Consider the following 13242-nt stretch of genomic DNA (forward strand, 5'->3'; position numbering starts at 1 on the left):
AAATGTACTGTGAAATAGGTCTCCTGGTTGCATTATGGAATGAGTTTATAGAAACCTCATGCTAAGTGTTAGATCAGATTCTCATGTACTTAATACTTTTCACTAATTCTTTATATTTGGAGGAGAGCTGCATGGTTCATTTCTTTATTCCAGGAAAAGATTTATCATGTATTTTATTTTCCCGTGACTTTTTGGAGGAATTGTTTTAAGGTGAAATATAATTTACGAAGAAGTAGGTATTTTGAGACAGAAGTAACAGTTTTGCAACCAAAGATGAATTTTATAATCAAAGGATTATATGCTTGTTTATTAATCACAAAAACCAGCACTTCTGAATAAGTAATTAGTATCATTCTATTCAGAAGCATCCAAAGCAGCTATTTCTGCTCTCAGCAGAATATGCAACTCTTAGTTTACCAATACGGGAATGAATCCTGGGATTACTTCTCCAGCTTTATGTATCTACCTATTCCATTTTTTTTTCCTAGTGAAAAAAAAATCAAATCCCAAATTTTGAGCATAGTAAACATACTTTTTCACAGTGAAGGCTTGGGTTTCACCTGCAATACCACCATCCAGAGGTAATCATAGTTAATATTTACATTTTGATTACTGCTGTCACTTACTAGGCTATATAATTTTGTCTTAGTTTTCTTATGTGTAAAATGAAGATAAAAACTAATTCTCACCCTCGCCAGGGTTTTCAGTGGTTAGAGGATCTGCCCTCACACCTAAGGGTGGCAGGTTTGATTTCCAGTCAAGGTTGGGGCATGTGCGGGAGACAACCAATCAATATGTCTCTCTCACATTGATGTTTCTCTCTCTTTCCCTCCCTCTCTCCCCTCCTGCCTCCCACTCTCTCTAAACAGCAATGAAAAAAATATCTTTAGGTGAGGAGTAAAAATAATAATAATAATTCTCACAACTCAGTGAAATAAATGAGTTAATATATTGTAGTGCTTAGAATAGTAGCAGGCATTGTAGTTAGCTTTAATTATTAAGTAGTGTTCCACGTAATTTCCTGACAAAATTGTGATGATACCCTAGTTTTGCTTACTTATAAGCAATGTTTTAAAGGAGTATGTTTATATTAGTTAGGTGGTTCTGCTTACCTTTTTGCCAGACAATATGGCATCCCCAGGAACTGATTCTTTTAGAAACATTTATTGAACTTACTATGTACAAAACACAGATGACTGCATTTGCTTTCTCTTTGGCAGTAATATTTGGGGATGGAGTGGGAGGTATGTCAGTATGGCAAATCATATCTGATTTTGAGGAAGTAAGATTTGGAGACATTTCAGAACTAACTAGCCTAATTATTTTGACTTTAAAAAAACTTTCAAAAGATTTTATGCAGGACTCTTTAAAACTTAAGCAACCAAAAGGTTAGATGGATTTGTTTAAATAGTGGGTTTAAGAAACTGGCTTGATACTACAAAATAAAGTATAGTAATTAACTGATACTTCTGGAGGGAGCAAATAATAAATGAGCTCTATGGAGTCAATGTCTAACTTTTTAAAATATTTTTAAAATAATCTAGAGAGTAAAATATTACAAGTTTGCAGTTAATGGTGCTCTCAAAAGCTATCAAGAATAAGTTGCAGGAGTTCACAAAACAGAGTGGTCAGAATATAAGGTTGGGGTGAGACCTAATGCTAACATTTCCCTCCAAATGTACTTCAGCAGGCACTTTTCCTTCTCTTTTAGGTGAGATGAGGTGTTATGTACCTTTTTCTCTCACTCCGATATTCTTCTTTTCCTTTACTCTTTTATGGATGACATCGGAGTTCTTTATGAAGGAGGCCCAAGGAGTGCCTCTCCTTGTCCCAGGATCCATTAATGCAAAGTGTACTCATCTATTCCCTCTTCTTTCTTTCCCTCATCTATTCCACTTTCTTTCAGTGCAGGTGTATGCACTGTTAAGTACTACTAAAAAATGAGTGCATTGACTCTTTAAAGATACCCCAGCCAAAGACTGTTATCCCAAAAGCAAAAAAGTGCTGATCTCATTAGTAAAAGTATTGGAAACAAAATAGAAATTCTATTCTAATCTTACATAAAGTCATTATGTCCCCATGTTACAACCCTGAGGAAACCCATAAGTGGGAGAACTGCCAAGGAAGATGATTTTAAGAGGCCACACTCTTCAAGGACCAGTTCAGATCTCATCTTCATATTTTTATCTACTTTAGTTGACAGTGGTTCCATTAATTTCCATGTAGCTGCTTTCTTAAATCTGTCTTCTGGGGTTCCAGGACTATCCTCTGTTTCTTTGCATCTCTCTCACTGTCTCCCTTACACATGGTGGAAACTCAGGTATTTGTTGGTTCTTAAGTAGTTGAAGAGATTCACTGATATGGTAGACTCCACTGTGGAGAGGGTGAGTACAGGGAGACAGGGTAGCATTAGTGTTTTGTGCATGGATTTTGGAGCCAGACACATCTGGTGTGAATCCTCTCTTTATTTCCTAGCTGTTTAACATTTGTATAAATTTATACAAACTGAGTTTATTTTTCTATAAGATGGAAATGATGATATCTAGTTCCAGATTTATTGTGAGGATTATAGATACTCTCTATAAAAATACTGTGTATAATAAAGGCCATAATAATTAGGGTAGCTGTTAGAATATTACTGGAACCTGATATTCTCATAAAAGGTACTAATAAGATGAACATGATTTTATTATGAAATCATATATCACAAGTGAGAGGCCTGACGTAGAAGCACTTTTAATTGGGAAGAGAAAAGCATATCTTGTTACCTAAGTATTACAGGCTAAAATTATAGATTCAAGAACAATTTAGATAAATTTGTGGATGAGAGATTAAGTTCAGTTAAAAATATATATGCACCTATATGCCTGATACCCCCTGGGCAATGTGGGTATCATAGAGGTAATAAAACCTAGTGGGTTTTTGCAAGATGTGTGAGTATATAGTGTATCCTAGAATGACTCCTCTCAGAGTTCTGGTGAGGTGTTTCACACTTCACAGATTTGATTTAGTATGTTTCCTATGACCTTCCCCTTTCTTTTCTAAGGTACGCATATGTAAAAATCTAGAAATCTAGAGATGTTGATGGTAAAGGAAGTTGGCTAATTCTATGAGTTCCTCACTGACTTTTCTTGGGCCCTTTTACATTCCTTTCACATATCAGGGCATTACAGAATGAGTTATATTGCTGTTATTGAAGGCACACATCTGACTCAGACCTTTGACTTGTTGAAAGAGGTCAGAATGTGGTGGTAACCCAAATGAGGAAATAGGTTTCTGTCAGGGTGGAAACATTCATCCTGTCTCCTCCTGCCTGTCTCTTGCACAAGAAGAACTTGAGATCAGATGAGTTGTATTGTTATTTTAATCTACAGTTGAAGTCCTTATAATTAAATGAATTCTGTGAGGAAAAAATTCATTTTTGGAGATATACCTCTTTGTTAACTTTATAAATGTCTCATAGAATTGCTTTTTTGCTATATTTGCCAACCTGGTCCCCTTGTGTTTCCGTATTACCTATGAAGGCAGCGTTAGATTTGCAAGATGTGTAGAAGCTAAGTTAAATACTAAATCAAAGGGCCCACTGTTTATTTTTGGAGATAAAATATTTATCTTGTCAGATTTTGTTGCTTTTGCCTATGCTTAAGGTGAGTAACTTATAGGGAGATAAGGTTCTTAACATTTCTGTCTTGTTTAGAAAATAAATTGATTCAAAGTGTTAGAGATTCCTTAGATATGTATATATACAGGGTAGGTAAAAGTAGGTTTACAGTTGTTTGTATGGATAATAATACAAGAATAAAGTATTTCACATACTCAAAACTAAACCTGTTTTTGCCCCACCCTGTTATGTTATTTATAAAGGAAAACCTACATTTTCACTGCCTCAAGAGATTGAAAGGAATATTTATTGTGTAATAAATGCTTATGAGGTTTTTGTAGAAATTTTCTACTTGCATAAAAATTTATAAAAGTCAGAATGCTTTTGGACGTTTAATATTGTCCCAATTAAAAGATACATACACTGAATTTTATTGAGTTAACTGGCCTATTCCTTAGGGACTAAAGAAATCTGAATTTGACTGAAGATAGTTATTTTAAGCCTGACAGTTAACTCTTCAACTAAGAGGTTTTTTTGTTTTGTTTTTTTTACAAAATTGTATGCCTTCTTTGGCTCACTGAAAATGAGTTATATAAAGTGTCTCAAGGTCATTTTATCTTCCAAAATTATAAACCTTACATATTTGGTATAAAAATTAAAAGCATTTGGATTGAACTTTGGATTTAGTATTTTACTAACTCTTTTTTAATCCTGATAAAAGAGAGAACAGATATAAGCATCCCTGAAATCCGGTGATCCACAGTCTTCAATTTGAGTGTCAAGCAAACCTTTTATCTGCACTATTTGCTAATTAATAAAATAGACTAATCTCAGCTTAATCCTTGGCTGAGGGGATTGTAAAGCAATTAGGAAGGAGTAAGGTAGTAAATACAAAGAATCTTAAGTAATAAATGTTTTCTTTGTATTTGTCATTTTATATTCAGTATATACACACACACACAATTTGCCATGTATTTGCAGCAGAGCATTGAGAGTTAATCTTAAACCTTCCCTGTTTTTAATAATTCAAGTGATTATATTTATTCTTTCTGTAGGGACTTATTTTGTATTTTGTGCTTATCTTAAATGTACCTTTAAGGTACAGGGTTTCTTTAAAAAAAAAAAAAAGGAATAAAGAACTGATATGCATACCTTTATTTTTCATGGTTTCTGATGAAAATTTTAGATAGAATCTCTTTGGAGAATTATAGTGATTTAGCAGTAATTTTTGTTAGTTGAGTGATGTATGTATCAGTGTGCTTACTATAGAGTAGGATATCCGAAATGTTGCTTTTTCTAAGAAAGTTGATATTAATTTTGATTTAAAATTTTTATTGCAGCTAGAACGAGTAAATCTGTCTGCGGCTCAGACACTGAGAGCAGCTTTCATTAAGGTGAGGCAAAAGTAACTTACTATGGTTATTAAAATGTATTTTATACATAAACGTAAATACCAGCTGATAATTGCCAGGTTATTTTTTTAGTTATGACCCTTTCAACCATCTTGCACCTGTTTTGGCGTACTCTGTAAAGCTTAACACGCTTCCAAAAAGTAAGCCAAAACAAGTGCTCTTTCCTTAAAGTTCATCTTTTCACTGTGTGCTTTTGAAACTGACTTTGAAGTTAACTTTGGAGTAGATTTTTAAATTATTTTTTGTTTGACTTGTTAAAAACTTCTGTAAAATTATAACTCAAAAAGTGTTTCTTCATATTGTTTAATTATAGAACATAAGTATAAAACAATGTTTTTGAGTGGGGAAATAAGACCCATGTGTTCATCAGATTAAGGACACTTTGAGAATATACAGCTAAGTCACTCAGCATGAATTTTTTCATTGTCTCTAGACCTGAGATTTTCAACTGGTAATCACTAGTCACGTGTCTCTGTTAAGCATTTAAAATATGGCAAGTTCCAAGTAAGTTGTATTGCACATATAAAATACACACCAAATTTCTAAGACTTAGTACAAAAAAAGAATGTAAAATAACTCAGTAATAAGTATTTTATATTGAGTACATGTTGAAATAATATTTTAGATACTCTTAAGATAATATTTTAGATACTCTTAAGATAATTACATTTTTTTCAAAAAATTAAAATATGGCTACTAGAAAATTTAAAATTACAGAGGCTTATATTTGTTTCTTGCATTGTATTTTTATTGGATGGCCCTACCTTACATATTTGGTGCATTCTTTCATATAAAACTTTATCCCCATTCCCCAAAATACATATCAGGATGCCTCAAACTTTAATTTTTATTTACTTTTTTTGTGTTTGTTCCCATCAGTAGCTAAAACAACTTATATTTTAGGTAAAGTATTTTAATGTTTAAATCTAGAATAAATTTATAGTTGAGATTCCTTGGAGTTGAAAGTATAAATCCATCTAATATTTTAATGGCAAAGATTAGTTTATAGGTATCACTCTTAACTGATAGTATAATGTCACCTGACACCCCCCCCCCCCTTATCTCTCCACAAGAAATTACATTGTATTTGTTAGATTGGAACTATTTAGATGTGTTTAATACTCTAAAGTGTAGTGTCAGGGTACACATTCATACTAGCTTCTTTAAAACATATCCTTGCGAAATCATTGGGTTAATGAAGAAAACCAGCAAATCAATACCCTTTTTTTTTCTTATTTGCTTATTAGTGTGGTTTGAAATAGCATATTTGGTCATTAGGGAGGCTTAATGGCAACTATTTTAAGCATGTACATAACCAAAGGAAAGAAGGAAAAGTTATAGGTTGCACAGTGTGCTATTGGTAAGGCAAAAGTCAGTTTTTCAGCTCTCCTGCTACCAAGGACAGAAGGTCTCCTGTGTGTTCTGGTAGAGAAGACCCTATCTGAAGCAGTAGATTGTATACTAAATGATATTCATACAAGAGATAAAATAATGAATTTCATGAAGCTTTTTCTTGTAATGTCTTTATATATAAGCTTATGTTTTAACACTGAAGTACAAGTTAAAAGCGAACAATGTGTTTACAGTGTGTGGCTATGGTAGATCTGGTTTGATACATGGGCACATTTTGCTATCCACAGCAGGGATACTTAACTGGGGATAGTATGAGTTATTTTGGAGGAAAACAGTCAGTTTTGCATTGACTTAATTAGCACATTTAATTTGTTAAATTTCAGATGAAATTTCAGATGAAATTAAAGGAGGCATGCATTGGAAAGATGATGATTTTTGTGTTTATATGCATATTTCCATTTCTTGGTCCACAACAACAGTTGTATTTATCAAATTTTAATATCTATTTTTGTTATTTGGGGGAAAAGGGTTAAAATAATTTTTTTTCAAGATAAAATAATACTAGTGAGAATCTATTCTTGCTTTAGATTCCTTTCCCCTCTAGAGGTTCTGATAGATTGTGCTGTTGAGAATCACCGATTCGCAAGAATGGATATTACTACCCTTGGGAATAGCTTTCTCACAGTTGGATTCTTCGTAGAAATTGGATACCCATAGTGTTGAGGGTTTTATTCAAGGGAGGGGGGACCTGTAGTTATATAGTCTCTGATTTAATGGTAGCTTTATTTATTTTGTTAGAGTCATTGGGTAAATTTAAGGCTTTTAAAATAAGAAGTAGCTTAGGTTAGACTTCATACAGAAGATACTAAGACAACTATTCTCAAAGTATGTGCTGAAGTATCCTGGGTCCCCACAGCAAACTCGGGTGTTATGAGATATTTTAAAATTTTGAAGAAACAGTGCTGTTCAACATCTGGTTGACACTGAACTACTAGCTTGCATACTTGCTGATTCATCATATTTGATTGGACTACATTCCTTTCAGTCGTGTCATGTCTGTTAGCTGGACTTTTGGCCATTGCTGTGATAAAAAGCAAGTGCCACAAGAAAATCAGTGTACAACAGGAAGTGAGGGTAGAGTGTCCAATCTAATTCCAACATTTGAGTCATTGTACATTGCCCAACATTGTGCACAGGTCTCATTAAAATAGTAATTATGGTTATTTAAGAATGAAATTAAATACTTTCAATTTTTGCATTTTTTTGAGGGCTACTAAGTTGTTAGGACTAAGTCATTTGAACCTATTTAATACACAGTACTGTTAGGTATTTCTTTTGGCACTAAGAACACTGAGCTGAGAAAGTTAGGGACCTCTGTGAGATTTCTGTAATGTTCTAGCTTTCGCATTTTGGGGCCCCAGACCAACCTGGTATTGAAAACTTTTTCAGGCTTTCAGCATTTAATTTTTTCAACACCTTATTATAATTTAATCAGAGAGATTGTTTTCTGCAGGCAGTGTCTGGAAGCATACAGAGAATGCTCCCCTGCTTTCCAAGATAATGTGTTATGATACTTTAATGCTACTTAGGAAAGATAAGCCAATTATCAAATACTAACTTATTTAAATAGTGTATTATATGTAATTTTTGTAGCAGTTCACCAAATTTATAAAGTTTATACTATACTATCCTAAGCCATTTGTATAGCTAGCTTTTCTTTTAAAGGCAACTCTTGTTTTCTTTAATTAAATAGATCCTATCTTAAATATATTTGTGGAAGGAAAAATTAAAACAGATTATACAGTGGTTCCCCCTTATCCACAGTTAAACTTTAGTTACCTGTAATTAACTGCAGTCCAAAAACATTAAATGGAAAATTCCAGAAACAGTAAGTTTTATAATTTTAAAATTTTAAATTTATAACCCTGCCGATGTTGCTCAACCCATGCACAAAGAGGTTACGTGATCGATTCCTGGTCAGGGCACATGCCCCGGTGCTGCCTCGATCCCCAGCAGGGGTTGTGCCAGAGGCAGCCGATGGGTGTTGTTGCATCTGTGTTTCTCTCTCCCTCCCTTTCCCTTCCTCTCTCTCTAAAAATCAATAAAAACTTTTTTTTTTAATGTGGAAATTATAAATTTATATTTTAAATTTTAAAATTCCAGAAATAAGTTCATAAGTTTTAAGTTTTCTTTCAAATATTGGGGTGTAATCTCACACCATCTTGCTCAGTCCCACCCAGGACTTGAATCATCCCTTTGTCCAGCGTCTCCATGCTGTATATGCTCCCCTCCATGATCCATTTAGTCACTTTCTCAGTGATCAGATCAGTCTGTCGCAGTATTCCAGGGCATGTGTTTAATCCTTATTTTACTTAATAATGTCCCCAAAGCTCAAATGCAGTTATACTGGCAATTTGGAGATACCAGAGGGAAGCTACAAAGTGCTTCTTTAAGGGAAAGGGTAAAAGTTTTTGACTTAATAAGGAAAGAAAAAAATTTGTATGTTGAGGTTGCTAAGGTCACTGGTGAGAACAAATCTTCTATTCATGAAATTGTGAAGAAAAAAAAATTCGTGCAAGTTTGCTTTCGCACCTCAATCTACAAAAGTTACAGCACAGTGCATGATGAGTGTTTATATAGTTAAGTAAAAAAATCATTAAATTTGTGGGTGGAAGCCATAAACAGAAAATGTTCCAGTTGATGACAAAAACATGTTGCACCAGAAAACATTGAGCCCGTGTAAAGACTTCAGCAAGGGATCCCCTGAAACGAGTGACACCAAGCCATTTATTGCAAGTAAGGGTTGGTTACAATAAGATATTTTGGTAGAGAGACCATGTTTATGTAACTTTTATTACAGTATATTGATATAATTATTCTTTTTTATTGTTGTTGGTCTCTTATTGTGCCTAATTTATTTATAAGTTAAACTTTACCATAGATGTGTATGTATAGGAAAAACATAGTACCAGACAGTCCCCAACTTATAATGATTTGACCTAATGATTTTTCAACTCTACAGTGGTTTGAAAGCTGTTCGCATTCAGTAGAAAATGTACTTGGAGTTTCGAACTCTCATCTTTTCCTGGGCTAACAATATGCGGTCTGATACTTTCAGGATGCCAGGCAGTAGCAGTGATCTGTGGTTCCCAGCCAGGGTAAACAACCGATACTGTGTTCCCAGTGTTTTTTAGATACTGTGTTCTGAGTATAGGTAGGTTTGGCTAAGATATGATGTTCAGTTGGTTAGGTGTATAAAATGCACTTTCAAGTTAGGATATTTTCAATTTGTGATGGGTTTATAGGGTCATAACTTTATCGTAAGTTGAGGAGCTTCTGTATGTATAGGGTTTGGTGCTATCCAAGGTATTGCCCATGGGTAAAGAGAGACTACTTACTGTTAAAGGAAATGGAGTTCAGTAGGACACACTTTATTGTTACTAATTACCTATCAAAATGACTTCCCTGAACATCATTTGACAACAGTTAAAATGATGTCAGGATTGACATAAATGTGTGTATTTTCTTTGCCCATTTTATTCTACAACCTTTTAGTTTTTGATACTGAATCTAATGAGAAACAAGATGTCATAATGGAGAGAGTAATAGGAGCAGAAGAAAGCTGGATCTGCAATGATACCAGAGTGGAATTGAAAAGGCAGAGATTAAATGTGCTTGACACACAAGAAAACAAATAGGTTGCCATCTGGTTAAGATCATAAAGTGTTTCTATTTTCTGTTTAATATCAGGGCAAGAAAGATGGGAAATCATCAGCATAATGATTAAAATTGGCATCCTAAAAGAAACCAAGATATTGTGTGATTATAAGATTTAAAACAATTATAAAATGGGACAGAATTACTGGGGAAAAGCCAAATCTTGAAAATTTACTTGGTCGACACAGAACTCTTTACGCTCAGTTCTGAAATTACTAGACAATTTTAGTGCTCTAGGGTGTAACGTAGAACCAAATGCAAACTCATTAGTGAAACAAGCTCAGGAGGTAGTAAAAGGATTAGTGATGTTCAGAAAACTAGTGAAGGAAATATTCTTGCTACAAAAATAAAACAGAAAGTGAAAATCATTGTATAGGAAAGTATTTAAGGGATTATGTGTCTTCAGTAAAACTTGCAAAAGAAATCCTGTTTTATTCGTTTCATTTTGTTTTTGTTACTCCTGACATTGTTGGTTTAAATGTAAAGAATCTGCAAAACACTGGTGAAATGAGTAATTAATTGCTTATTCCTCAAGTTGAAAAATTAGCTAATGAAAAAATCTGAAAATCCTTAGTATATTTAAACAACTGAAAAGAGCAATGGATGGACTACCAAAATACATATAATGTTTTATTTCTATCTTGGTTATTAGTTTGATTGCAGGAGCGTGTAAAGAAGTAGGAAATGTTAAGTACTTTATGTTCAAATGGAAAACGGACCGTGGCTGTAATAAAAAGTTAGTGATGCTTAAGTTTTAACAAAACAGAAGTGAATGTTATCACCACACCTGATTTACAAAGATTTCTGCCTTCCTAAGTTGATCAGTCTAAGTTCCCAAAGGTTCAAAACAATTTAATTTCGGTTTTGAAATTCTGACTTAGTTTTTATATTTCAAAACTAGCTTTCTTTTTCTTATAGGCTGAAAAAGAAAATCCAGGACTCACACAAGACATCATTATGAAAATTTTAGAGAAAAAAAGTGTAGAAGTTAACTTCACAGAATCCCTTCTTCGAATGGCAGCTGATGATGTAGAAGGTAAATCAGAAAGAGTCTTGTTTAGTTTTCTTACAGTTGTTGGAAAGCACTTTTTCCAAATCTTTATTACTTGGCAAAAGGTGCAGCTGCTCCTTCCTCACCCTCTCTTCTTTCCTTTTCTTCTTGTGATGATATTGGGGGAGGGAGGACTATATAAAATAGAAAAGCAGTTCTTTTTGTTTTATGTTTGTCAGATTTAATTACTTGAAATAAAGTGTTTATGTTGTGCAGTTTAATTTTCCCCCCTATTAATATGTTTGATGATTTCTGGTTTTACCAAAAGAGAAACTCTATCGAATGATTATTTAATTTTGTGTTGACTTTATAGCAATTTGAAATAATGAGGGTGTTTTTTTAACTTTAGAATAGCTTTTTTTTCCCTCCAAGCACAGATTTGAGAGAACAATATAATCACCTTTACTTCTGCTGCTTTCTCATTTTTTGCTTTTTTAAAACTAGAAATGGGTTTCACTTAAATTTAGCCATTTTCCCACTAATAAAGAAAAAAACAGAAGTACAATTTCCCATACTTATTAAGGGAGAACAAAAGTAAATATTTTGACTAATTCCATAACTTATGTTCTAAACTTAAGCATTTCCAGCCTGTGAGGCCAAGTTACATTGATTGGTAGGGTGTAATGTTTCCAAGTCTACAACCGATCTGCTAGTAACGTGTTTGCCTCTGCCACATCTGGTTGAACTTCCTTTTCAAAGTTGCTATTCTGTGACTTGACCGTTGTGTTGAATTTTTGGTAGTGTTTTTGTTTTTAAGTGAGATATCAAGAACATGCTGAAGATTTTACTAGGTTGTTTGGGCTTTGGTATAATGAGCCATTGTATATTCAAGATAGAGGGTTTGTTCAAGTCATATTCCCCATTGGCAAATGCATACTGTTCTGCCATCATGTTGTCATGAACGTCATTACTTTAAGGTCCCCTTGGGAAATGTAGCTTCAGAGGCCCGATAAATTTGATTAAGACTCCTTTTTAATTTTATTTATTTATTTTGCTTTCATGACTTTCTATTTACCCCAAATTGAAAATGTTTAGTCTTTTATCTTCTGTTACTTTACTTGGTAAGAGCCTTTTTACTATCAAACTAAGTTGAACTCTAACAAATTCTGCTTTGCAACCTTGTCTTTCCTAGTTATCTGGCCTTTCTGCTCCCCTCCCTTATTACCCTGTTGACCAACATTGGGAATTCGTAGACTTGCACTTGACAGGGAGTTGCCTGATGCTTTTATTATGTATTCATTTTATCAGAGTATATGATTGAGCGACCAGAGCCAGAATTCCAGGACCTAAACGAAAAGGCACGAGCACTTAAACAAATTCTCAGTAAGATCCCAGATGAGATCAATGACAGAGTGAGGTTTCTGCAGACAATCAAGTAAGCAACTTCTTGCTTTTGTTCTTTTTTTCTCAACCACTTCAAAGGAACCATTCATTCTAGATGTTTTATTTTGGTATGACATTAATATTAAATTAAAATATTAATTTCAAATAAAATTGGAGTTTTTAAATGGTACATGTTTATTAACTTCTAAGCTGTGGCATTTAGCTTCAGAGTACAGTAACATTATTTTAGAATGTTTGTTTTAAAACAATGAAATGTATGTAAACTGGAATATAGTTTAAACTACATAAACTGTGGAAAAATTAAGTGTCAGATTAAAGTGAGTAGAGAAGTTGGATAAATTATACAGCTTCATAACAAAAGATACCACTGTTGCTTTTATTTCAGAATTGGCACGTCATTAGAATAAATCACATACTCTTTGTGAATAGCATTTGTAATATTGACCAAATTGTGAAGCTTCAAATCCTTGCCCTTGGGATGCTGGTTAAAAGACTAAAAATGCATGGGTCCAGGAGGCTGGCTGTTGGGAAAGGTCATTGTAGAGCAGTGGTTCTCATACCAAGACCACTCTCCCCAGGGGTGAAAGGGTGGAGGAACGAGGGGGGAACTACAAACATAACTTCTTGATGAGTAGTTTTAAACTGAAGCGTCTGATAATTTTCTTCAACCGCAATGGATAGAAAACAGAGAAATCTGGAAATAATTGTAGTGTCACTGTTAACGCAACCTGTTGTTGAAACCACAACAAGAAATTGCTAGAAAG

At 33.8% G+C, this 13242-nt stretch overlaps 1 protein-coding gene across 1 annotated transcript in view; it reads left to right on the plus strand.

Annotated features, from left to right (window-relative positions):
• The window catches only part of PDCD10 (programmed cell death 10), a 42104-nt gene that overhangs the window by 20143 nt on the left and 8719 nt on the right, over window positions 1–13242 (plus strand). The window contains exons 3-5 of the mRNA XM_016215741.2: window positions 4942–4995; window positions 11002–11119; window positions 12383–12509. Coding sequence (XP_016071227.1) covers window positions 4942–4995; window positions 11002–11119; window positions 12383–12509 — 299 coding nt within the window. The remainder of the gene's footprint in view (window positions 1–4941; window positions 4996–11001; window positions 11120–12382; window positions 12510–13242) is intronic.

This window comes from Miniopterus natalensis, chromosome 6 (genome assembly GCF_054644295.1).
Source record: "Miniopterus natalensis isolate mMinNat1 chromosome 6, mMinNat1.hap1, whole genome shotgun sequence".
Taxonomy (NCBI): domain Eukaryota; kingdom Metazoa; phylum Chordata; class Mammalia; order Chiroptera; family Miniopteridae; genus Miniopterus; species Miniopterus natalensis.